The sequence below is a fragment of the Marmota flaviventris genome, chromosome 10 (genome assembly GCF_047511675.1).
Source record: "Marmota flaviventris isolate mMarFla1 chromosome 10, mMarFla1.hap1, whole genome shotgun sequence".
In the NCBI taxonomy this organism is placed as follows: Eukaryota; Metazoa; Chordata; class Mammalia; order Rodentia; family Sciuridae; genus Marmota; species Marmota flaviventris.
Window position 1 is genome coordinate 10,285,126 of NC_092507.1, and position 27,290 is coordinate 10,312,415.

Genomic DNA, 27,290 nt, shown 5'->3' on the forward strand with positions numbered 1-27,290 from the left:
TTTACTTATGTCCATTGGTGACTATCTGGAGAGAGGGGCCTCCGGTAAACCTGATTCTCAAAGGGTCCAAACTCTCCTTTCTAAAGATTAAAACCTGCTAATGGCAACCCCAGTATGTTTAATTTTTAAAATTAAGCAAGAAACAGTTGTTTAGAACAACGAAATCAATGGGTAATGGACTTTAAGAATGAAATATACTCAAAACTTACACCATTAAAGCATCAGTAATCTATTGAGGGGGACATTAGTGAGTGATGGAATTCTTTGCTGTCTTCCTACTGTCTTCATTGGACATGTACATGTCCCTAATGGTATCTGGCCTTGATTCTATGTAAAGCAACACCAAGGCGCTAAGCAACTCAGTGAGACCTTGTCTCTAAATAAAATACAAAAAAGGGCTGTGGATGTGGCTCAGTGGTTGAGTGCCCCTGAGTTCAGACCTTGGTACTCTGCCCACCCCCCACCCCCCCCAAAAAAAAAAGAAAGAATAGGGAGCTTGGGTTAAAGTGGAATCATAAGCTGACATAAGTGAGCACAACCAAGGAGAGATATTGATATATTGTTGAGTAGTTTAGAAGAATTTTATTTTTAGGTAGAGATCTGTAAGAAAAAAAATTGAAATTTAATTTAAATGTAATTTATAATTGAAAAAAAATTATGAGGATGTGTTTTAGCTCATTTTCCGCTTCTTAGATCTGAAAGACAGCCTGAGCAGTGTTGAGTCTATCAGAGTTCAGAATTCTGTTTTAGCCAGCATGCACATGAAGAATCTAGCAGTCTGAGATCTTTCCTTCTGGAGCGATGTGGGTTGTCCTTAGTTCTAATAGGGGCACAGCCACAGGGCATGGTGGGGCTGGATGGCAGTTGAGAGCTGCCATGGAGGGATCAGACCCGTCCACAGCACTGCTGCAGAGTCACACTGGAAGGAAAGTGCCTCACTTCATAGTAGGTCCAAGTGATGAGGTGGTTTGTGTGCATAAATGTTCCTGTTTTCATAAACCTCTGCCAAAATGCAGCATCTTCAAATGCTTACTCTTGCATTTTAGGAGAAGCAGAATGAAAGCTTGTCAACAATACTCTGTGCTTGTCACAGTTGATGACCAAGACCTGAGGCCCAGGTTAATACTCAACCTGCTTGTTTAGATATTTATTTAAATAGTGGTGGGCATAGTACTAGCCAAGGGCATTGAAACAACAAGACACACAGCGTATCTGTTTGAAAGGATGAGGCCAATTAATATTTGAAGTTCTGTGCTGCAGAGGCAGAAGAACAGGAGGTAGTCTGAGTGCCTAAGCAGTTGTGACTAGTTATCTGCTAAGAGCATTTTTAATTCCTTTTAAGACTTCATAACTGTGTTGTGGATTTGATTTGATGTTTTTGGAGATAGTGTTTTTTTTTAAACAGTTTTACTGGGTGCATAGGTAGGAGATTCGAGAACAGAGAAGCACTTGAGCAAGTTCTTGTTGCTCAGCAGGCCCAGTGGAAAGTTTGAAGCCTGGTCCAGATTGTACTTTGATAAAATTGTACATGTTAATCTCAACCAGCAGGAATGTTTTCAATTATCTTCATTAATTTTGCTTTCATGGGCATTTCTCTCTTTCTTTTTTTTAAATAATTTATCCATTAATTTTTTTGCATGGTGTAACCAAATGTTCATCTTAGAAATACGGGTAGGGAAAAATATACCCTTTCCAACCATTACATCACTGGGAACCACCTGCCAGCTTCTTAATATATCTCTTCTTGGTTCAGTTGGAGTTTACATCTGTGAATGATACACTGCAGCCTGGTGTTAGTAATGACTGTTGTTCCTTTGGACATTCTTATAAATAAATGTAAAGTATGAATTTTATTATTTTATCTCAAATTTTTATGTCTAAAAACTTTTATTATTGAAAATACTTTTGAACTAAATTTTGTAGTTGATTCACCAGAATACTATTTTAAAATTTATATGTGCTTTGAGAAGAGAAAAGAAGGACTTTCCATTGAGAACCAATTCTAGAGGGTGTCTCCTCTGTTTTGGGATTGCCAGGCACTTGTAATGCACACCTCTGCAGCAACTCCCACTCCTATTGATTTGGCAAAGGGGGACTGAGACTTGAATCCAGTCCTTAATTTTCCTTTCCTCTTCACTTTTCATATGTTAAGAACTGCCCCCCCCACCCCAGTAGCAAAATAAAGGCTACTGAAAAAACCATGAGAAGAAACCTAGAAATTAATCTATAAAATAAAACAGGTTAGCAGCTTGCTTAAGTTTCCAAGATAGTTAATTAAACAGACTCTAAAATAATTTTGTTAGTGCCCTGAGATTTGAAGTTCCAAAAAGTGTAAGGAAACAGTGGTTTTTAAAATTTGAATTTGCCAATATTTATTTGAGGAGTTTTTCCTAGGATTTGGAAGGATCCAGTGAAAGCCACTATAAAAACCTTTTTAAGAAAGATCTGAAGTATGATATGATGTTGCTTTCTCCCATCAGCCTGGCTTTGGAGGAGAGAGGGGGTCTGTAGCCCTCACAGGGATGGCTCAGCGACACCCCCCTAGCAGGAGCAAGCATTTCAGGAATTTATACTGCAATCTGCAGAATTACAGAATCCAAAACTTTTCCATTGTTTCTGTTGGAAGCGAAGCCTAGAATTCCATTTTAATACCATGTGCAACTTATAACCAGAGAGGTTTTGTTTTTGCCTCCAAGATTACAGACATCTCTTGGTGAATTTAACTGTAAAGTTTATGCCAAAGCAGCTTATTAGAATTTTTTGACTATCAGGGAAATTTCAAAATTATTTCCAGTGAAAAGAAAAACTATAGAAAATGTATAACACACTACTTTCATAAAAAAGCAACTGTCACAGTATCAAGTGCAAAGGACCCAGAGGGCCTGGCCCCAGGTGGCTCATTTTCCCACTGATGTCACCTTGGTTGCTTGTAGTGATCACTTCTGACCTTGTTGCCACATGTGATGCTGTTGACCTTTATGGTTGCCGTTATTCCTGATCTCCAGGGTTCCTGATTCTCTTTGCACTGACTTTGGGTGACTTCCAGGGCACCCACCATAAAGCATTCATTTTGGATATTGAAAGGGATTAACTCTTTAAACTTAGTCATATGTGTTTTCCTCCTTTTCTCCTTCTCTTTCATCACACAAACTGCAGAATGTCAAACCATACCCAATATAACACAGAGCTGTGGTCGTCTTAACTCCTGCCTTTCCTTTAGGGTCTCACACATAACATCATTTGGCTGTTCTTTATTGTGACAAATTTTGCCCTTATCCATTCATTCCCCTTCCTGACACAGTGTATAGACGGTGTAGCTTTTTCCTTGTTTTGATCTTATAAACAAGTCTTTTAACTTTATGCCTTTTCATGTTGCTTTTGGAACTTAAGCTTGTCTCTAAAGTAGATGGCAGTGCATGACTGACTGATGGAAGCCCACCACTGGTCTGCACTTTAGGTCCTCAGAAATGTGAAAAGATGTGTGGTGAGCTTATCTACATTAAAGAATTTCTCACACTTGCCTGAATTGCAGGTGACATTGTTATGTCCTTTTTTAAAATATATATATTTTTTAGTTGTAGATGGACACAATACCTTTATTTTATTTGTTTTTATTTTTATGTGGTACTGGGAACTGAACCCAGTGCCTCACTCGTACTAGGCAAGTGCTCTACCACTGAGCCACAATCCTGGCCCCTTGTTATGTCCTTTTTAATAGTGAAATTAGAACCCAGAAAGCATTTCTAACAGAACTTTTGGGAGAGCTGGAGTGGTAGGTTGGATGGGAATTGAAGTCCCATTTTTGCTACTGACTTGGTGTGAGTTTGAAGCCATTCATGTAATGCAGTGAAGCTCAGAGAGGGGTGTGTGTGTGTGTGTGTGTGTGTGTGTGTGTGCGTGTGTTTCAGGAAGCTGACTGGGATCTCTGAGGGTCCTCTTGCTCCACAGTCTCCTAGTTCTTCTTCTCTCCCATCTTTTAATTAGCCAGTTTATCTCATTATCCCATGTCTGCGTGTTCCCCAAAGCTTCTGTCAACTTATTACCTCTCTGGTTATAAGTTGCACATGGTATTAAAACTTTAGCTTTGCATGTGTGTTGAAGCCTTTCTTTAACCTAATGTGAGATCATGGATGGCTCCAGCCTTCCCTTGCTGATCAGGGGCCCTCTCGTTTAGGCCAGGAGGAAGAGGAAGATTGTGCAGAAGTGGGAGGTTCTGGTGGGCAGTGTTAAAAGCCTGGGGAGAGGAATTGCAGGAGCAGAAGATCTACAGCACTGTCACATGTGAGGGAAAAACTGGGCAGTGGGGAGGGGAATGAAGAAACACTGGATTTGTAATTATGAGGTCAGAGGTAACCATGGAAGTGGTGTTCTTTTCCGTGGAAAGGACCAAAACTCAGTTGCAAAGAGGAAAGGCGGAGGTGCAATAGGGGGTGAAGAAACTGGAGGCAGCAGGCACAGCCCACCCTTGGGAGTAGTTGGTCCATGTTGATCCTGTTCAGGGCAGCCCGTGGTCCTGGGTGACCTTTAATGCACAGTTTGGAACCCTCACAGGCAGTCTCTGCTGATTTGAAATCAGCTGTGTATCTGAGTATGACAGCGAGCTCCCCAGAAGATCAGGTGGACCTGGCTTCCTGGCTTCTCTGCTCTGATACCTAATTCTGATTTTGTACTTCAGGATTGGAGTGTTTCCCAGTGCGGAGGCAGCACATATAGAGTTCTAAATTTAATTTACTTAAATCACCAAATGCATGAGACTTTACTGTTGTGATGAATTTTTAATGTAACTTGAGCAATACTCTAAAATTTTGCATTCCCTTTGCTGCCTGAACATTTTTAAGTGAAACATTCTCTAGAATATCCTGGTGTTTGTCTAGTTTATTTAAATAGTAGAACATAAACCAAACCTAGGTGAAATTATTTACAAGCTGCTTTAGGCAATTTTGATTTTGCAACTTGCACCCCAGGCACCAGGAGTAATGTCATCCATTATCTAAGAAAGTAGTCATTATGGCCTCCCATATGTCTCCATGGTAGCTGTTTCACTAGGAAATCCTGTTTCTTTATGTTACTTGAGGTGAATTGTGTTTGTTTCGATCTTGTTTCTATGCAGTTGACTTTTTTATTTTTTGATTTCGGATAAAGCTGAAATGTAAAAATGATGCTTTCTAATTTGATTGTTGTTCCTTTACTGTTAAATATAGTGGAAATCTTTATGCAACTTTTAATTTCTGTTACCAGTTGAAATAATGGATGCGTAAATGTTTCATAAAGAATAATAAGGTGTGCTCATTAAACCATTATTGCTGTTAAGAAATAACAGTAGGAAAAAGAGCACTTTTAGTGTTATTATCTTGGGTTTTAATTTTCACTCCAGAATTAATGCCATTGTGTGACCTTGTTTGGGACTTGGGGTCTTCTAGTGGAATTGGTCTTTAAGTGGTGCTGGTATCAGGTGGCATCACAGGCGTTGGTACAGGCTTGAGAATGAATACAGTGCACCATGGTCTTGGCCTCAGCAACTAGACATAAGTACACAATTAGAGATTTTTTAAAATGTGAGACCCTTGATGCAATAGATATCTACTGTTTTCCTTCTGGAGTTTCACGTACTGTTCTTCATCTCTATGTGTTTATTTCCTTTCCTTCTGTACATAAAGTTTTGTTCTGTCCTCCATGCTATTCTTTGTGGTCATTTCCATTTCACGTTCTTTGTATTTCATTCCTGTATCTTTCTTGTCTAGACCAAGTGGAGCAGCCAACTGGCAGTAGCGCCATGTAGGACCCTGCAGGAACCCAATGGTGAGTGCACTTGTGTACTTGCCAGGCGCCCTGCATTGCCTCTTGACTTACAGGCAGAGGCTGACGAGCCTCCTTGCCCCTTTGTAAAAGTTCTGCTAGGTTGGTTTGTGTTTTCTTTTTTTGGAACTGGGGATTGAACTTGGGGGCACTTTACCACTGAGCCATATCCCCAGCCTCCTTTTGTATTTTATTTAGAGACAAGATCTCCCTGAGTTGCTTAGCACCTCGCTAAATTACTGAGGCTGGCTTTGAACTCAGGATCCTCTTGCTTCAGCTTCTTAAGCCTCTGGGATTACAGGCATGGGCCACCAGGCCTGACTGCGTTTTCTTTTAATACATCTTATATGGATGACATATAGAATGAAAATCAAATATCAGGAAGGAATTTTAACTGATTTGAGGAAGTGTCATAGGCTCCTCCATCAGTGTTTGCCGTGTTTGACATCGTGACTCCAGGCATGTGTAAATGTGAGCAGGACCCTTGGTTCTGACTTGTGTCCTGCCATAGAATTGCTTTGTGCCACTGTGTCCCCAGCCTTCAGTTGTTTCCTCAAAAGAGCATATAGGATTGTTGGTTTTGATGGTCATCTCATCTCTGCTCCGAGGCCATAATGCCAAGTGTCTTGATTAGCTGATTGTTCTGATTAAGACTGAAAAAATAGTATGTGTTGGATATCTCAGTTCCATGAATGAATGATAAAAGAGCCATGCTAGACACCTGTCTCTCATACTGAGTCTATCATGTTCACCATGTTACTCTGGTGGTAAATCTAATTGTTCTATTCCTTCATTTTTAGAATTGGTTTACAGTGTTTCTCAAGTACTTACCGTTATTTTTAATAAATATATAGACCACAGAGTCCCTATACTTTTAGTTACCCTACAACACAGAATATTGGTCTAGCTCAGTGACTCTTTCTGGGAAGATTTCCTTCCAAGGGGTATTGACCATGTCTTGAGATTGGAGTTATCACAACTAGAAGTGAGGACACTGCTGGCATTTGGCATATTCTGCAAAATATCTTCCAATGCATCTATAGCCCCCAAAGTCAGAGAATTATCAAACCCTAAATGTCATTCACATGTCAGTTGAAGATGCCTGGGTACCCTGCAGCCTTCTTGGCAGGATGCCCTTGTGGATCCTCTGCACAGCATACGGAAGATATACCTACCCCATGTAGTTTCTCTCCAAGATGGGTTATGTTTCCACAGTCATGCCTTTTAAAGTCCTCATCTTGGTGGGAGGGGGTGGAGAGAAAAGGAACTTCCCACTGATGTTTGGGGAGTCCAAAAAGGGACATCTGACATTCAGTACCAGCTAGGCGTTATGTTAATTAGGCAGGGAATAAAACTCCAAATAGCACTTTATCTTTTAGGTGTTATGCCATTACATTTTGAGTACATCTTAATAGTAATATTAAAATTGTGCTTTGTTTTATAATAATGGGAAATCTAGAAATTTCACTTAATAGTCTGTATATGTTTTCTTATTAATTAGGTTTGTGTGGCACTTGAGATTGTAAAAAATTTCTGAATTGCCTCTGGAGGGGTTATTTTAGTGACAGATTTTCATCTGTTTTTCTGTTAAATTTTATGCAGTGTAAGGTTTATGTGAAGAGGCCATGTTTAGACTACCTCTCTAATTAATTTTAAAACCTCATACAAAGTAAGTGGTCAGTAAGATAAGGTCACATTGCCTGGCCTGCTTGGGGTACCTGATTTGGTACTGATGTCTTTTGATTCAGAGAAAATCGTCTCTGAATCTTAACTTTGTAATGGAGTGTCTGAGGGCACTATGGGGCAGTGATGAAGCAGCTGTGGGTGTCCTCGGACATGAGCAGTAGCACTAGAGACTAGAGCAGTCAGCTCATACTCATAGGCAGGGAACCATTTATATTTGCATGTGTGTGGGTGACATGCACTTTGTTGGGTGTCAGTAATCTGATATAGACTGAGCATCACACACAGGAAGGGTCATACTGGGGTAAGAAAATGAGAAAGAGAATCCAAATTCCCTTAAACAAACTGGAGCCCTCAGATTAAGGCTAAGTGCTGTTAGGTTGACAAAAGGAGAAAACCTCTTAAGAGCTTTCCCACATGGAAAAGTGCCTCTCTGATTGTGCCCCTTGGTTTATAATTCTTCACCTGGTAACATTAATTGGCCATCTGTGCGAACTCACAACTTCTGTTTGTACCAGAGTGTGGTTCCAAAGGTATATGTTTGTGTCCTATTTCCATTTTAACTGACATGGGACTTGAATGGATGAACAGGTTATCATAAATGTATATAAGTGAACACTTACATAGTGTAGGTGCAAAAAATATATATATCTTTTTTTGTGGGATGAAGAATTAGTTCCTTAAAATGATATTTTAGAATTTACTTATTAAGTGCCTGGGGTTGTGGCTCTGTGCTCTCACTTGTCTAGCATATGTGAGACACTGGGTTCAATCCTCAGCACCACACACAAAAAAATAAAATAAAGGTATTGTGTTCATCTACAATTAAAAAATATTTTAAAAATTAAAAAAAATTTACTTATTAAGGCTAACAAGCTAAATGACTTACTAAGTACCCCCCCCCCTTTTTGCTACATCTCTTAAATTTTTATAAAAATCTGGTGATGCTTTTAAGGTTTAGTACTTATTGTGTTAAATTTGTTCTCTACTTTTAATCTCAGTGATTTTTTCAGTGATGCTGTTTTGTGTCTCTGACCCCACTTTTATCTGTTGTCTACATTTTAGCTAATTATGCTCCTCTGTAGTGATTCTCTGTAATGGAGAATATTATTTTCCATGTGTTCCAGAAGCTGTGAGTGTTTTATCATTTGTCATTTTACTAATGAGGTGATAATAGTGGCAGGGTAGCTGTAGGGGTTGTTTGGGGTCAATCTGGGGAGATCAATGCAAAAAGGGAAGGGAGTATCCAGGGAAGAAGAGTGGGAGCCTGTCTGAATTGAAGACTGAGAAACACCAGTTACCATGAAAAAGAAATTTGGAAACTAAAAATTGGAACAATTACAGTTAGCAGTTTTGATCTAATCCTGAAAAAATGGAGCTTGTAAACCAATAGTCACTTGGTACTCCTTTCTGTCCAGTCGTATATGTCCACTGAGCACATTTAGGATTTGAGTTCATTGTTCTAGCTTCTCAAAGAGATGTTGCATTTTAATCTTACCTGCTAAACTGTGGGATCACTTGGAATGCAATTAGTATTTCTTGAATTTCCTTCCCTGCGTCTAGTGAAATATTGAACTGCGCTGGACTTAGAGTTGAATTCCTCAGGGCCCTCTAAGGGCTGTGCCGGCTAACAGTGAATTATTCATGATTGTTCCTCATTTGATTTTTGAGCCAATAATGGCATAAGCATGTGTATCTCTTCTAATTCAGTGGAATCTCTGCTTCCATTTTGCTTTGACAGTTATGAATCGTATCTTAACCAGAAGGGCTCCAAGTTATACTATATTGTTTTTCTCTAATAGGCTTCTTACAGATAACTGCCAGTTCTTATTATTTGTGTGGCATTAAAACTCAATGTTATTACTAATCTTTGTTTGACATCAATAATGTTCAATTTTTGAGGATATATCATCTTTTAATTTGATAGCTGTCATTATAGCTATGAGAGAAATAATAACCAAGACCTAAAAATAAATAAACAAATAAAGGACCTATGGGTTTTGTTTCCCCCCCCCCCCCTCTGTTATGACTTTAAAAAGTATTTATATTCATCATTTCTTTCTTTAGGAATGAAAAGTGTTTATTGCCAAGAAATACAGTTGCTATGATCGGGTTAATAATGGTTTTCTCTAAAACTCCAGAATGATAATGAATAGTGAATAAATATTGTGTTGCAGGGAAGAAAAAATCCCAAGAAAATAGAAACAAGGGAAACAAAAGCCAGGACATAGCACCGAAGACAAGTGAACCAGATTCCACCTCTGCAAATATGAGAGATTCTGTGGAAGGTAAGCTGTGACATTGGACTTGTCTGATTTGGGTATGTATTGCCAGTTAACTCTGTGACTCCATGTTTTGCCCTGCTGAGACTCATCCAACAGCTATGAAGGTATTTAGCAAAAAAGCTACCTAAATTTAATATGTCAAACAGAACTTTCCACTGGGGTTCAATCCATAGTACAAAATCAGTAAACAAACAAATAAAATGAAACATACTATGTGATTGCATTGATAATGAATATAAAGTTAAAAGTCATCAAAATAAATCTATGGAGATAGGAGCCAGACTGGCAGGATACAAGAAGGCTTCTGGGATTGTAACAATGTTCCACTATTGATCTTTGCAGTGCTTATATGGGGCCTCATTATGTTGCAAAAATTTTATTTTGATATGCACTTGATGGTTTATCCACTTTAATTTATGGATGTTTTATACTTCTAATTGATTTAACAATTTCATTGATCAGTAATTTAAATGATTGATATTCTTGATCTTTCATAATGTTAGAGGACAAGTCGCCCTGGGCTCATGCAGTTGAACCACTGTATTGGGACTATTGATGTAGAATGAAGGGGGGGGGGGGCTAAATTTGCAATGGGCAAATATACACAGATACTGGAGCTTGCTTAAGAGTTGTTCATTGAGACAACAGAAATTTCAAAATACAAATTTCAGAATACAGGCTTGTGACTCAAGAAACATTTGTAGAGAAAACAACTCAATAAAATATTTTGATTGCCTTTTATAGCCATTTATCAGCACTGTTTGTGATGATGGTATTCATAAAGAATTGCAATCTTCTGTGCCCTTATATGAAGCAAGAATAGATGAGTTCATTGGGACTTAAGTGCAGTGACCCCAAGGTGGCCTGGGGAATCAGGTGAGAGGGGGTCAGTTTGATTTTAAGACAAAAAGAATTGATGGGGGATCAGAGATCTTCCCATTTCTATACCAGAATCTTTCTTTGTGCATACTTCAGAAATAAATATCTACTCTTTGGGAGGGGGCGGGGAGAGGGGATAGATGAAACAAGTTCATTTCTCAGAGCCTTGTAAAACTAAGTTCTCTCTCCCAATAGCAGATTTGCTTAAACATTTATTTGAACAACACAAAAATTTCTAAAGGACTTCAATTACCTGTGTGGCATGTTAAAATTTTTAAAACATGTTTAAAATGTGGCAAACATTTTTTTAAAAATTCAGGAGTCCCCTCCTGCAGTAATTCAAGACAATTATTTTTTCCTCATTATCATTTCCCTTGAAATGATTTCCTAAGTTCATTATTCCTAGGAAATAACAAAAGGGCTAAGACCAGATGATTGAACTAGTATTCATATTTGCATTTGAAGAGCTTGCAGCACTTGGCCCTTTCTTTCTTTTTTTTTTTTGGACTTCTTATTTGTTCTTTTTAGTTATACGTGACAATAGAATGTGTTTTGACATACATACATGGAGAATAAGTTATCATTTTTGTGGTTGAATATGATGTGGAGTTATACCGGTCATGTATTCATAAATGAACGTAAAATGTTATGTTCTATTCATTCTACTATCTTTCCCATTCCCCCCTGCCATTCCCTCTGTCCAATCCAGTGAGCCTTCACTTCTTCCCCCACCCCCTATTGTGAGTTAGGATCCTTATATCAGAACATTCAGCCTTTGATTTGGGGGGATTGGCTTATTTCACTTATCATGATAGTTTCTTGCTCCATCCTTTATCTGCAAATGTCATAATTTTACTCGTCTTTAAGGCTCAGTAATATTCTATTGTGTATATATACCACATTTTCTTTATTTATTCATGTGTTGAAGGGAACCTAGGTTTGTTCCGTAGCTTAGTTATTGTGAATTGAGCTGCTATAAACATTGCTGCGGCCATGTCGTTCTAATATGCTGACTTTAAGTCTTTTGTGTATATGCCGAGGAGTGGGATAACTGAGTCAAATGGGAGTTCCATTCCAACGTTTCTGAGGAATCTCCATGCAGATGGCCTTTTCAACCCTTCCTTCTCCCCATTCTCCAGGATAGTCTCCTGTCTATCAACAGCCTCTTGTATCTAGACAGTTGGGCCACTCTTCTGCTTCTCCTTAACCCACTACAGCTGAATCTCCCAAGTGGTACTTACTTGCCTTAAAATAACACTGTTGGCTACTCCGTATCCCCCATAAGTCCACACTTGCTTACAGTGTCCTACATGCTTTTGATTCCTCCCTGCTGGAGTGCCCTCTTTTGTTTTGAGTCTTAGGCCCTTCAGTTTGGGCCTGCTTAGTGCTTCCTCTAAGAAGCCTTCCCTGATTAGCCCAGCTGAAATAGCCGCTCCTCCATGTGCTTCCAAAGCGCACATACTTCTATAAGTACAGCCATTAATTTATTATATAGTTGCCTCTGCTCCTGGTGTGTAGCTCCTTTTAAAGTGAAATTTTTACTTTGCTGTAAAAATGAATTATCCACTTTAATATATGTTAAAGATAAGGTTAAGTCTTTTGATGGCATTGTTTACCTAGAGCTGCATCCATTGCGTGCTCAGTGAACGAACTGTCAGGAAAATGAGTTCACTTGGCTTGCAGAAGTCATCATAGCTGTGCCTCCTCTATAGGTGTAGCTGGTGATACTCCAGGGTAGGTTGTATTGTGGACTGTCCTCACCAGCATTCACCCTGCAAGAAGGGAGTGATAGCTCCCTTCTTGAAGGATCCTCTGTTGTCCCTTTGTTACCTTTCAGCTACTAAACTGTTTCTTTTTCTTTACAGAGAATCCTGAAAGAGGTGCTTACAGTTTCTTCATCTCTCCTTCCTCTTCCATTTTCTTTTCCTTTTTTTTTTTAAATTTTTAATTGTAGATGTACACAATATATTTTATTTATTTATTTTCACGTGGTACTGAGGATCAAACTCAGTGCCTTACATACTTGCTAAGCAAGCGCTCTACCACTGATCTACAGCCCCAGCCCTCCTCCTCCATTTTTTTATGAATTCCATTAAGCATTTGTTCTGCTACACCTGTTCCAATCAGCAGCCCTCCAGCTTGGCACATGCAATGTCCTATTCCTAGTCCTTATCTTGCTCAGCCCATCAGCTGATCATTATCTCCTTGACCTAAGGGTCATACTCTGGGTTCTCCGGATGTCACCTGGGACACAATTCTCTTCTTGCTTCTATTTGCATCTACTTCCTAGGTGACTTTGTCCAGTCTGTTACTCTTAATTTTACCCTGAGGACTTGGACATTCCTAGACTCAGCCTCTTTGTTGAACTTAAGATTTATGGAAAACTATCTTGTTAATGTCTTCACTGGGACATCTACCTTGGAACCTTAAACTTAAGCACACCCAGAGTAAGCACTTGCCCCCTGTGCCCTAGTGTGTGTACATCTGCAGACCAGACCTGCTTCCCCTCAGTTTTCTGCAGTTCAGTGAACAGGACTGTTAGTTTCGTGCCACTCTCCTTGGCTCCTGTCTCACGGTAGCCAGCCAACAAGCACATTTGGTCAGCTTTGTTTCCACGGTACCTATCCAGAGCCTGAACACTTCCTCCCACCTTCCCTCACCTTGCTGCCTCTGTGTCAGGATGGCCTTCCTGACTTCCTTTAGCATGATCTTGACTTTGAGGTTACAAGTTACTTTTTCTCCCATCTGGAGGGTGTTTTCCCCTAAATATTTTCATGGCTTACTTTCTTTAGGTCTCTGTCCATCCATACCTTACGAGCAAGTAACTGTCTCCCCTCCCATCTACCCCAGGTTGAGCTTTGTTTCCTTCAGTGATGTACTCTGGATTTAATAATTTAATCAGGTTTACAAGAGGTGACCTGCAGTCTTTCTTGGACTCGAAAAACTTCTGACATGGTTCTGGAAGGTGTTCTACTTTCTAAATACATAGTTTTGTTAGAGGTGAGAGCGGATCATCCATTTGACACACTATCAAGAATCTAATCGAGTAATGTGTTTAGCAGTTTTCTTGTTTCAGTTTGTAATCATAAGAAATTGGAATTTATAATTCCTAAAAATTAATCTGGGCAATCCCAACATAATTGTAAGCACTGTAGTTTCTGTAAACAGACATATACATGTAACTAAATGCAGAAAAGTAAACACAGTGTGGACATTCTTATTTGCTAGGTGTCCAGACAATGTCACCTGGCATAAAGCACAGACTCTGTGAATATATGTTGAATGAATGAAATGGACTTTTATCTTTTAAAAATATTTTTAGTTGTAGATGGTCACAATACCTTTATTTTGTTTATTTAGGTTTTTTTTTTTTTTTGTAAATATGGTACTGAGGATCGAACCCAATGCCTCAGGCATGCTAGGCAAGTGCTCTACCACTGAGCCACAACCCCAGCCCTGGACTCATATCTTAATCTGTCTTTACAAATGAAATACATAAACTGGAAGTTAATTTATTGTTAATCATACTTCTTTCCCTTACACATTAGGTGATAAGAGAAATGAATCATAGCAGTGGATTGTAGAGTGGCTAGTTTTGCCTTCACCTCTGTGCTTCTGCTTCTGTGCACTTTCCAGGTCCCAAAGAAGGAGAAGAGAGACATCCAGCTGCAGCCCCTGAGCAGCCAGCCCTTCTCCAGGAGGGGGTCATCCAGGATGCACCACCAGAACTGCCGATCTCCCCTGCTGCCCAAGAACCACAGCCAGAGCCAGATGGAAAACAAGAAGCCACAGATTGTGAGGTGAATGATCTGGATGAAGAAGAGGAGGATGAGGAGGAAGAAGATGACGACGATGATTTGGAGGAAGACGGGGAGGAAGAAGGCGACATGCCGAACGAAAGCTCTGTGAAAGAGCCTGAGATCCGGTGTGACGAGAAGCCAGAGGATTTATTAGAAGAACCAAAAAGCATTTCAGAAGAAACTCCTGAAGACTCTCCAGAAGGGACACCTGTGGTCCAAATCCCCAAAACTAAAGAGGAGGCCAACGGTGAGGCGTTTGAAGCGTTTATGTTTCCATGTCAGCACTGTGAAAGGAAGTTCACCACCAAGCAGGGCCTTGAACGTCACATGCACATCCACATGTCTACAGTCAACCATGCTTTCAAGTGCAAGTACTGTGGGAAAGCCTTTGGCACACAGATCAACAGGAGGCGCCACGAGCGTCGCCATGAAGCAGGGTTAAAGCGAAAACCCAGCCTGACACTGCAGGCATCAGAGGACCTGCCTGATGGCAAAGTTTGTGGAGAAAATGTCACTCCTAAAGATGAATTGAATCCTTCCCATCTTGGTCAAGACTGTCTAATTCTGAACTCAGAAAAAGCTTCCCAAGAAACGGTAAATTCTTCGGTTGTAGAAGAGAATGGGGAAGTTAAAGAACTTCATCCCTGCAAATATTGTAAAAAGGTTTTCGGAACTCATACCAATATGAGACGGCATCAGCGCAGAGTTCATGAACGCCACCTGATTCCCAAAGGTGTGCGCCGAAAAGGGGGCCTCCTTGAGGAGCCACAGCCGCCAGCCGAGCAGGCCCCACCTGCCCAGAATGTCTATGTACCAAGCACAGAGCCAGAGGAGGAGGGGGAAGCAGATGATGTGTACATCATGGACATTTCTAGTAACATCTCTGAAAACTTAAATTACTACATTGATGGTAAAATTCAAACTAACAATAGCACTAGCAACTGTGATGTGATTGAGATGGAATCTAATTCGGCGGACTTGTATGGCATAAACTGTCTGCTCACTCCAGTTACAGTGGAAATTACTCAAAGTATAAAGACCACACAGGTCACTGTAACAGATGAACTTCCTAAAGAGCCGTCCAGCAGCACAAACTCTGAGTCCAAGAAACGGAGGACTGCTAGTCCGCCTGTGCTCCCCAAAATTAAAGCTGAAACAGACTCTGACCCCACGGCACCCTCCTGTTCCTTAACTCTGCCTCTTAGTGTGTCAACGACCGAGGCGGTGTCTTTCCATAAAGAGAAGAGTGTTTATTTGTCGTCAAAGCTCAAACAGCTTCTTCAAACCCAAGACAAGCTAACTCCTCCTGCAGAAATCCCTAAGTTAGGTCCCGTATGTGTGTCCGCTCCTGCATCCATGTTACCCGTGACCTCTAGTAGGTTTAAGAGAAGGACCAGCTCTCCACCCAGTTCTCCACAGCATAGCCCTGCCCTTCGGGACTTTGGGAAACCAAGTGATGGAAAAGCAGCGTGGACAGATGCAGTCCTGACTTCGAAGAAACCCAAATTAGAAAGTCGTAGTGACTCACCAGCGTGGAGTTTGTCTGGGAGAGATGAGAGAGAAACTGGGAGCCCTCCTTGCTTCGATGAATATAAAATATCGAAAGAGTGGGCATCTGGTCCTACTTTCAGCAATGTTTGCAACCAGCAGCCACTGGATTTATCCAGCGGTGTCAAACAGAAGGCTGAGGGTACAGGCAAGGCCTCTGTCCAGTGGGAATCTGTACTGGACCTCAGTGTGCACAGAAAGCCTGGTAGCGACTCTGAAGGCAAGGAGTTGAAAGAGAACCATTCAGTGCAGCCTTCCTGTGGTGCTGTGAAGAAGAAGAAGCCAACCACCTGCATGCTCCAGAAGGTTCTTCTCAATGAGTATAATGGCATTGATTTAGCCGCAGAAAATACTCCTGATGTGACCAGGAGCCCAAGCCCTTGTAAATCTCTAGATGCCCAACCAGATCCTGACCTTGTTCCTGACTCTGGTTTCTCTGCCCCTGCCATCGAATCATCTGCTGAAGTTTGTCCTTCGTCACCTCCCCTACAAACATCTTCCTCATCTTCTGGTCAGCTGCCTCCTCTCCTGATCCCCACAGATCCCTCTTCCCCTCCACCCTGCCCTCCTGTGTTAACTGTTGCCACTCCGCCCCCTCCCCTCCTTCCAACCGTCCCTCTTCCCGCCCCTTCTTCTAGTGCATCTCCTCACCCATGTCCCTCTCCACTCTCGAATGCCACTGCCCAGTCTCCTCTTCCAATTCTGTCCCCAACAGTGTCCCCCTCACCCTCTCCCATTCCTCCTGTGGAGCAGCTCATGTCTGCTGCTTCACCTGGTCCTCCAACACTTTCTTCTTCCTCCTCCTCTTCATCGTCCTCCTCGTCCTCCTCCTCTTCCTCCTCTTCATTCTCCTCTTCATCTTCCTCCTCGTCCCCTTCGCCACCCCCTCTCTCAGCAGTGTCATCTGTTATTTCCTCCGGAGATAATCTGGAGGCTTCTCTCCCCACAATAACTTTCAAACAGGAGGAACTAGAGAACGAAGATCTGAAAGCCAGAGAAGAGCCCCAGTCTGCAGTTGAACAGGATGCTATTCAGGAAACATTCAGCAAAAACTTTATTTGCAATGTCTGTGAATCACCATTTCTTTCCATTAAAGATCTAACCAAACATTTATCTATTCATGCTGAAGAATGGCCCTTCAAATGTGAATTTTGTGTGCAGCTTTTTAAGGATAAAACAGATTTGTCAGAGCATCGCTTTTTGCTTCATGGAGTTGGGAATATCTTTGTGTGTTCCGTTTGTAAAAAAGAGTTTGCTTTCTTGTGCAATTTGCAGCAACACCAGCGAGATCTTCACCCAGACGAGGTGTGCACACACCATGAGTTTGAAAGTGGGACACTGAGGCCCCAGAACTTCACGGATCCCAGCAAGGCCCACATGGAGCATATGCAGGGCTTGCCGGAAGGCCCTTTGGAAACTTCCAAAGAGGAGGAAGAGTTAAATGATTCCTCCGAAGAGCTTTATACCACCATAAAAATAATGGCTTCTGGAATAAAGACAAAAGATCCAGATGTTCGATTGGGTCTCAATCAGCATTACCCAAGCTTTAAACCACCTCCATTCCAGTACCATCACCGCAACCCCATGGGTATTGGTGTGACGGCCACAAATTTCACTACCCACAATATTCCACAGACTTTTACCACTGCCATTCGCTGCACAAAATGTGGAAAAGGTGTTGACAACATGCCTGAGTTACACAAACATATCCTGGCATGTGCTTCTGCAAGCGACAAGAAGAGGTATACTCCGAAGAAAAATCCAGTACCATTGAAACAAACTGTGCAGCCCAAAAATGGAGTGGTAGTCTTAGACAACTCTGGAAAAAATGCCTTCCGGCGAATGGGACAGCCCAAAAGACTGAGCTTCAGTGTTGAGCTCAGCAAAATGTCACCGAATAAGCTCAAATTAAATGCATTGAAGAAGAAAAACCAACTTGTACAGAAAGCGATCCTTCAAAAAAACAAATCTGCAAAACAGAAGGCTGACTTGAGGAGCTCCTCAGAGTCGTCCTCCCACATCTGCCCCTACTGCAGCCGAGAGTTCACTTACATTGGGAGCCTGAACAAGCACGCGGCATTCAGTTGCCCCAAGAAACCCCTCTCTCCTTCCAAAAAAAAAGTTTCTCATTCATCCAAGAAAGGTGGACACTCATCACCTGCAAGTAGTGACAGACACGCCAGCAGTAGTCACCGCAGACGGACAGCGGATGCTGAGATTAAGCTGCAGAGCACGCAGGCACCCCTGGGCAAGACCCGGGCCCGCAGCTCAGGCCCCGCCCAGTCTTCGCTGCCCTCCTCATCCTTCCGGTCCAGGCAGAATGTCAAATTCACAGCTTCAGTCAAGTCCAAAAAACCAAGCTCCTCCTCTTTAAGGAACTCCAGCCCTATAAGAATGGCCAAAATCACTCACGTGGAGGGGAAAAAACCCAAAGCTGTGGCCAAGAATCATTCTGCTCAGCTCTCGAGTAAAACCTCCCGGAGCCTGCACGTGAGAGTACAAAAAAGCAAAGCTGTTTTACAAAGCAAGTCTACTTTGGCAAGTAAGAAAAGAACAGACCGGTTCAATGTAAAATCTAGAGAACGGAGTGGGGGGCCGATCACCCGAAGCCTTCAATTGGCAGCTGCCGCCGACCTGAGTGAAGGCAGAAGAGAGGACGGCAGTGCCAGGTCGGAGCTGAAGGACTTCAGGTAAGCTCAGCCGGGAAGGTGAGGACTGCAGGAGAAGAGTAGACTGACCCAGGGGGGTTTTGTTTTCTTTTCCTGTAAAATTTTGAGCTGAGCATTCAGAAGAAGTAGCTGTTGAATAAGTTGTAGGCATAAAAGGCCACTGCTTGGGCCACTGTTCTGGCCACCATAGAGATGAATAATTAGATTTTCTTTCAGACTCACAAAGTGGTGCCATTTCTTTAATAGGGCCAGGTATGAATTGAATTTGAAACCACGGAGAAGCTCTCAAAAAGTTCCCTATGTGAAAAGATGAAGTTCTGTCAAACTTCCTTCATGTCTTGGGTAATATATCAGCATCACTTTATTATTCCCTGATCATAGATCATTTGTAGGTTAAGGTGGATCATGAGTTCATTGGCAAACCACCTTGCAACCTTGCTCAGAAGTTCTGTGACGTAAGCATTAGGGACTTGGACAGCTTTTATTATTCATGCTTTCTTTTACTACCAGTGTTTGAATTTTAAGAGCTTAACATGGTGGACAAAACAACAAAGCACCATGCTTCTTTAAAATGCCTTGTGCTCCCTCCTCCCCATCCCCCGTTTTCAGCCCTAAGGTAGTAAACAAGCCAGGTTCCAAAGGGGAAGAACAACTAGTGTGGGTGCTTGGAGCTTCAGGGAGGCAGGACCTTGAGGTTCTTTCAGGCATGCGTGGTGCCCTGGTAAGTCAGCTTCATTGGTCAGTACCCTTTGCCCCAGTAGTCTTTCATCTTGGATTTGTAGTGGTGTATGTGCTTACTCCACGTTCTCCATACCTCCATATGGTAATCCCTATTCTCAGTTGACAGATGGAGTGAGAGGGCTGTGGTTAATTTTGTTACATCGACTTCTCAGATTTTCTGAGTCAGTTAACAGTGAGCTGATGTGCATTCTCAGAATTCCTGCTGTTTCACAAACAATACCTACAGGTCAGCTTCATGTGAGGTCGTTATCATCAGCTGGCATCTCTGCAAATACTTTGTAGCCTTGTCTTTTTAGAGTATGGAGCAGCCTGACCCAACTCTGAGCTTTCATGGCTGCAATTTTTAGTGTCTGGAGATTCTTTGGTGTTTAAACAAATAAAGGGTAATTGTGGAGTGATTGCTGTTCTGGAGAGATCATGAGGAAACAAAGGGGCTGTTGTCACTGCTTAGTTGATCAGATAGGATTCTTGGTGCCTGTGTGCCTAAATTGTGGCTAACTAAAGATGTAGGGAGGTCAGTAGCCCTGAATGATTTGAATGATTTACTGTAGGATTAAGGGATCAAATTTTTCAAAAGCTACTTTATAAAAGTATTAAATATTCAGTTGCTGTAGATGTGATTAACATGTGGTCTCTGGCGATGGTATCGTGGAGGTTGACCCTGGTGAGGATAAGCCCTGTCAGCCCTCAGAGCTGCCTCCCTCTGGCAGTGTAACTGCATACCTGCATGTGCTCAGTGTGTTCTGACAATTCCATACCAACAGGGCATAGTCAGAATGAGTCCTTTTTAAGTTGCTGAATATGCCACCATTCGTCACAGATTTGAAATACTTTCCAGGTGGTTAGAAGATAATGTATCCTTTTTGTCTCTGATATTAGCTAAAAGAATCACTTTGTACTGGGTCTCATTTATACAGTTCAGGAATAAGATTGAGATGAAAAAATAAATAAATATTTTAAAGAAAAGTCCTCTGAGTAACAGCATTTGTGAAGTTCATCAATTTGCTGCTAGCCTCTTAACCTTTAAAGTGACTAAAAGGTGATTGATCTCTCTTCTCTCCTCCAGTTAATCTTAATCATTTTGCTTTGTTTGGTAGTTGACAGGGTTATGTTGCTGGAGTGAAATTTGGCCTAAAGGGAAGCACAGAGAGTCAGATGAGAAAACATTGGTGTTGCCTTAACTGGTAGACAGTAGCAGCAGGCATCCCTGGTAGTTGTTCTACCTCTTGTGAGTTGCTGGAACTGTGCGGTGGAACTGTGCAGGACAGGGGTGTTATCCAGGGTGCTTACCAAGTGACCATAAATTCGTGAATTGTCTTTGGGAATTAAAAAACAAATGTTCAGCAGAACATCATATATCGAATATCTGGATTCAAGAGTGGCTCTTTCTTCAAAGAGTTTATTTTGGTCTTCATGGTACTTCATAGGGACTGGAATTCCTAAATTTCAGACTTGGGGCATGTGTGTGCGATTGCCGTTAATGTCTCACCTAGGACTGTTCCAGGGGAGCGCTTGTCCCCAGTTTGTTTGTTTGTTTTACATTGAGAAGAAGTTGTTTTACTTACAGTCTTCCTGTTTTAGTGTATTGCTACTTCTAAATTTTGTTCAGAGGTGATTCCATCTATTACATGTTGAGAAGTACTTGCTTTCACTCAGTTTTTGGTGGTTCTGCTTTTCTTACCCCGTTGTGTTCTTGGGGTCTTGTTAGATCTGGCAGTGCATCCTCTTCCTTACACAGCCCCAGCGCTTAAGAAGCTTTACACTGGAAAGCCAGTTGAGGGTTCCATAGTTTTTTAAGTGTCTGCCTGCCACCAGCCTCGAGAATGTAGCTGGGTTTTTCAGGTAACACTCAGGGATTGGCAGTTTGTTGGTCACTTCATGGAGCACAGCAGCCATCGTGCCTTTCAGGCGATAAAGAAACCATGGGTTCCAAATGCTTTCCTTAGGACAGAGCAGGAGAAGAGTGTGATGTCACCATCGCTCAGCTTCTAGTCCCTCTCTTCCTTAATGCCATGGCCCACCCTGAGTTAGTGGTTACTGCCTACCTTGGGCTTCTGGGGGGGGCGGGCACTGAATTCAGATGTGGTGCTGGGTTTAGTTCCACAGCTCTGGCAAGACCCCAAGAGAAGGAAAGGGATACATTTTTCTACTCACCTCTCACCCTTTTTGCCCAGGGAGTTTTTCCATTTTTTAACACTCCTAGAGAAGCAACACTTCTCTTTGATACCGAGTACCCTCTGCAGCCAGTCCAGGAAAATGTCAAGATCAGAGAAGCAAAATAAAATGCCTGGCCAGGTTTTTCCCATTTACAGTGACCTGAGTCAAAAACATAGCACCTATTTCTCCCATCTCTGTTTCTGCTGTCTCACTTAGAAATGGTCCTACTGGCAGTTTTCTTAGCATGTATGTATCTTTGGAGTGGGACACCTGAGTTCTTGAATACCTTCAGAGTCATTTATGTGTTGCTGTCTTTGATAACATTTGTCTTATGGTCGCCTCACCCTTTTCTTTAACATGGTCAATTCATACAAGATTATGTTATGTTGTCATTTATCTTCAGTTTTCTTATTTTCTAGGAACTTCCTGTAGAAAAGCCCCCCAAACAAAACAAACCTTAATTGACTAAAAGATATTGCATGCTCAACTTAGGATAAACACTACGGCAAAGGATACGAAATCTACCAAGCTTGCAAGACCAGTTGAAGCTGACTCAAAAATCGTAACACAGTTGATTGCCGGCTGGCTTCTTGTTGCCCTGGTTAGAGTCAGGCATCTGCTCCTTCAGTGGTGCCCAGTGTGTGTGCTGGGCTCCCAGGTGACTGAGATCCAAAGAGAAGGGCCCTGTAAGATGGGCTAGATGAACTGGCTCCTCGTCATGGGACTGTAACTCAGATGTGAGTGTGGCCCTTGATTTTGGCACATAGCAGAGAAGGGAATGATTTGAACTTAACCTTGCAAAGCAAGTTCTCTATTTTATCAGTAGTTTATTGTAGATTTCAGGGATGACAGATTCGGATGCACTCATTTTAAAACTTTTCCTCACACACCAGCTCTTGATGCCTTTCTTCTAAATGAATTGTAGACAGAGAGAGGCATTTAGCTGATCTCTTACCCCCCAACCCCCTGCCCCCTTTTTAAATCACAAGCAGATTGCCAGCATAACCGAGAGGAAACCAGATTGGATATGGACTCTTTTTTTATGCCTCTTATAGTGTCATGTTTATATATCCTAATGGACATTATCCTCTCAAATGGTTATCTGGCACTAATTTATAACTATTATATTATGAGAGACTATGTAGCAATATATCAATGCACAGATGCATCCAGGCCTGTAGAGATGTGTGTGTCTACATGTAAGTATAAATGAATTTACATACCAGGTTTTATACTGCAGTCTCTAATAGAGATTAAAATAACAAATTGGCCTCTGCCAAAGTATGAGTATCATTTCTCCATTCATTTTTATGCCTCCTCCCAAATTAATGACTGAGTTCGTGGAAAATGGCTAGATTTTATTCATACTGTTTTTTGTTCTCAACTTTAAAAAGTAATCTACCTCTTAAAATTTGTAGTTTAATACTTGTTTAGTGAGTTTGTGCCACTTTAACCCTTTCACTATCATTCCCATTTTGTTACATTTCTGTTATGGGGACTTTATGTTGAAATGTTGTATAAAGCATTTGTAGCAGTTTAAAAATAAAATATTTAAAATTATTTAAATTGTTTTGGACGCTTCAATTGTATTATATGTGATTTACATTTTGCATTTTTGTTTGCATTGTTAATCTGGAGAGTGTTCCTGTATGAAGTTCGCTGTTAGTTATTTTATTGCTTCTTGTTGGAGAGTGCTATAAAAGACTATTCTAATGAAAACATTAAAATTTACAATTTGATATACAAAAGGGGTTGTTCTTTGATTTTAACCAATGTAGCCTTGAGAAAGAAACAGAGGGGAATTAATTATAAACAAGACTGCTGTTTGATACTTTCCCCTTCTAGCATGAAATATATCATTGGCTTGACAGATGTATAAAAAAATTTTTTTATGCTATTGCTGCATATACTTTAATAAATAGGGAAGAATTTGAATGATACATTTTATATCCTTGTAACCAATAAAAACTTTCTAAAAACTTGTGAAAGGACTGCATTTTGTACGTAATTGGGAGCACATTAGAGGGAAGGTGAGAGTACTTAGAGGACCAGTCTTGCTTTACACAGTGTGGTCTGTAGTCACCCCCTGGGGCCTCTTTTCACCTGTTTCTGTCTGGCATCAGCTGGACATTTGTGATTCCAGTTGTCATGTCCTATCTAGAGGGTAGACATGTAGTAGGCCAGTGGTGCCAATAGGTACCCTGTGAACTTAATTTGGTAAGAGTGACATAAAGGGCTTCATGTACAGGGTCATAGTTTCCTTTGTGCTTGCTGACAATTTTGTTTGTGGGTGATTTATTTTTATGGATCTCCTAAGAATGAATGGAAGTGGTAACATTTGGGTTGAAAGTCCTTTCAGAATGGTGTTTTCTGCAGGTGAAAGTGGTTGGATATGAGCAGTGAACTGCAGTCCGGCACCGGAGCAGGTCTTGCTCTCACACTGTCTCCTTCCTCCTCTGGGGACGGTGGCTCCCTCAGCCTTCTCTGGCCAGTGGTGCTCCTATGGTGGGAAAACCCAGGGAGGAGAGACGTGGATGGAAGTTTGGAAATGGTCTTCAGTCTGAGTTTTAAATGCTGTGCTCGCTCGAGCGCTGAACACTCGGCAGTGCCCTGTGGGGTCGGGAGTGTTGTGAGGTGGAGAGCACTCCTCCTGTGGGAGCCAGACCCGGTCTCCCTCCTGGCCAATCTGCCTGCCATTCTTCTGTAGCTGTGCCTTCAGTCACAAGCCTGCTCTGGTAGGTTAACTTGGGAGACTGTGTTTGCTGTGTGTATAGAATGGGAAGGGGCCTAGATGGCCATAGTGTTTACTGGAATAGGATGCTGTCAGACCCCACACTAGACAGTGGGCTGAGTCTCTCGTTGGCCTTTAGTGTCCCCAACCCTGGCCGTAGTGCCTGTGAGCTCAGGAATGAAGATGCTTACTCACTGAAGGAGGGAGTCCTCAACAAATTATTATATCTGATCAGGAAGGAACTCTGCCCCATTTTGGTTGCTTTTAAAAAGTCTTCATAGGGTTGAACTTTTTTTTTTTTTAAATTAAAAAGCTAAGCACTGATAAAGCCTTCTGTCACTCACATTGTTTGAAAGCATCTCACAGCGTTTCCATTGATAAATCCCTGTCTGGGCTCACGGGGCTTCAACTTGAGAGTTACAGGTTCTTTCTAGTGGTTAATCTAGTCAACTTGGTTTACTGAGTGTTTAGTAAAGGGCAGGCTGTGTTTGAGGTACTTAGGCTATATCTGTGGACAAAATGGACAAAATCCCAACTTCTGAGCTTATGTTTGCTTGGTGTCCTTTTCCCCTTTTTGATGCTTTGTATTTGGAACCTCCTCACTTTGTCACAAGTCCCCAAAGATAGGTGGTTGGGAAGGTACTTGCTTTGTGTCTGAGGGTGGACATCTACAGGACTGCAGGCCTGTGATACTTAAGTCAAGGTGACACCAAAATAATGGTTCATTGGATGCATTTAACATTTCATTTATGTGAATTTTGATTTGATATTGAAGCTCACTTTGTATAGATTGACTTAGCCATTAAAAATAAATTTATAAGTGCAGTTTACCTTGAAGATGTATTAGAGCACAGGTAGGTGAGAAGAGGGTTGACATGGACATACAGGCCACATTGAAAGTGTGTTGAGGACCTGACTGGTGGTTGGGAAAGATCTGCTATTCACTGAAGGAATCCCCAACAAATTCTTTATCTGATCAGGAAGGACCTCTGGCCCGTTTTGGTTGCTGTGTGAACCTTGCAGGCCCAGCAGGTCCTGGGCTGCTGCTTCAGGATCTGCTCTCAGTGAAGGTTCTAGTACAGCACTGCTGAGGTGTATTTGAAAGTGTGGACAGAGCATTCTCAGAGGCTTGAGGAGCCGCAGCGCTGCCCTCGAGCCCAGTGCTTTCTGAACTTCACCCAGAAAGCCTGTCCCAGCTACTTGTTTCAAGGCCCTACAGCCAGTTTTAAAAATTAGACTATTTAGATGAATTGGAAACAGGGTTGGGTAATCTTTTCAAAGGCTCTGGATAATTTCAATGCACACGTTTCTGAATTTATATTGGAAAAAGAATGTGTGCAGCTCTGAAGTGCTGTGGTGTCCCTGTGTTCCTCTTTGAGCCTCACAGTGTCACATCGTCCTTATACTCGCTGCTGAGCAGGCCCTGCTGCTGTTCTTGCTTGTCTGAAGGTTGTGGGGATGATCTCTAGAGCTGGGCTCAGAACTGTGCACTGTTGGCAAGAAAAGGGACAGGGCCTGTCGTGCAGCTTCTCCTTGGCTGATTCACGCCACAGTCAGCACTGTTGAGCGCCACCTCAGGTGCTGTTGGACCTTTCCTGCTGCAGGGCCTGCCTTGCTGGCAGGATCTTAAGTACACAGTGCTGTGGAATACAAAGAAGAGAGATGAGGTCCAGATTGTTGGGAAAAATGACATCTGCGTTGCCATTAAAATTCTAGACAAAATTAAAACATTCAGTGTCCAAAAAATGGAACAAAATTTGAGATTTGTGAGTGGGTGTGATGTAAGGAAGGAAAATGTAAACTGCTCCGCAGTTGATCTTCTGAGCCTGTGTCCCCGGCTCCCTGTTCACCCCCGCCTCCCCTGGTTCACCCCACTTCTTTCCCTGCTGGTCACTCTTATGCTCCTTCCTTCTCCAGAGTTGTTGGAAATGATCTAAAGAGATTTTGAGTGAATTTAATGTGGTTTTTGAGTGCTTGCTGCATGCTCCATACTGTGTTAACCATTTTTGAAGCTTGAATCTTCACCGAAACCCCGTGAGGTTGGTGTCGTTCGCATGCAGGGAGCAGACTAGGAAGTGCCCAGGGCACCCGCAGCTCTCAAGTGCAGGTGGAGATCTGAACTGTTTCCGGGCCACACTCTCCTGTTGATCATCTGTAGGTTTTTAGAGTTTGATTTCTTCTATTTGCAGAATACAGGCCTTGATAGCTTCTCAATTAAAGACTTTGCGACATTTGGGACTGAATGGGGGCAGTTAGGTTATGGGTGAGGTTGTCTTCCTGGTCATGGAGGCTGCTCGTTAGTCGGGGGCTGCGAGAGGCCAACTTCCATCCACTTTCCCTCTTCACAGTGGAATATGCCTCTCTTCCCCTCGCGGGGTGGCGGGTAGCTCAGTCCATTGGTTTTTAAAGCCTCTGCCTCATCAATAGTCTGACTGTTCAGCAGAAACCAAGCTCATTGTCACGCTGCCCTTTGGTCTTGAAAGTGATTCAAAGAAGGCAGCCGGGAGTCATCGCGAGTCCCGGGTGTTGCTGGAGACGTGACCTTCTGAGTCATAATTCCAAACGAGGCTGATCCAGGCCCACCTCCCACCTCAGAAAGTAGTGCCTTGGGTGCCATAAAACATCTGCCCATAGCAAGTTGTTTTCAAAGTATAGGATTAGGGCTTGGAGTGGGCGTGCAGACTTCATTTGCTTTCTGGATTAAGACTAAGAATTGAAAAAAAACATCCTGAATGCCGTAAATAAATTACATTATGAAATTACATTCAATTGTGAGCTAATAAAAGGGGGCTGGGAAATACTTTAATTATTAGAGTAAACCCGTTGGCTATTGCGGTAGTGGGACTTGTATGTGCTTGCGTTTTCCACCTCTCCTGTGCCGACTGGATTTCTTTTCAATTCTTGCTAATAGAAAGTGATAGGAAATTCAGGCAGAAGCTGCAGATGAACATATTCTGGAAGACAGTCCCTAAGTGTGCCTGTCCATGTCCAGCTGACCATT

General features: G+C 42.0%; 1 protein-coding gene across 6 annotated transcripts in view; it reads left to right on the top strand.

The window, feature by feature from the left end:
* Nucleotides 1–27,290, top strand: part of Prdm2 (PR/SET domain 2) — a 119,035-nt gene that overhangs the window by 63,847 nt on the left and 27,898 nt on the right. For 3 of the 6 annotated variants that reach the window (XM_071617360.1, XM_027951961.2, XM_071617359.1), the window contains 2 exons: nucleotides 9,657–9,767; nucleotides 14,280–18,681. The exons of 1 other annotated variant lie outside the window; for it this stretch is intronic. In XM_071617360.1, coding sequence (XP_071473461.1) covers nucleotides 9,657–9,767; nucleotides 14,280–18,681 — 4,513 coding nt within the window. Of the gene's footprint in view, nucleotides 1–9,656; nucleotides 9,768–14,279; nucleotides 18,682–18,906; nucleotides 19,003–21,977; nucleotides 23,538–27,290 lie in introns of those variants that run through there. 2 more of the 6 variants (XM_071617358.1, XM_027951962.2) reach the window with 2 other exon arrangements.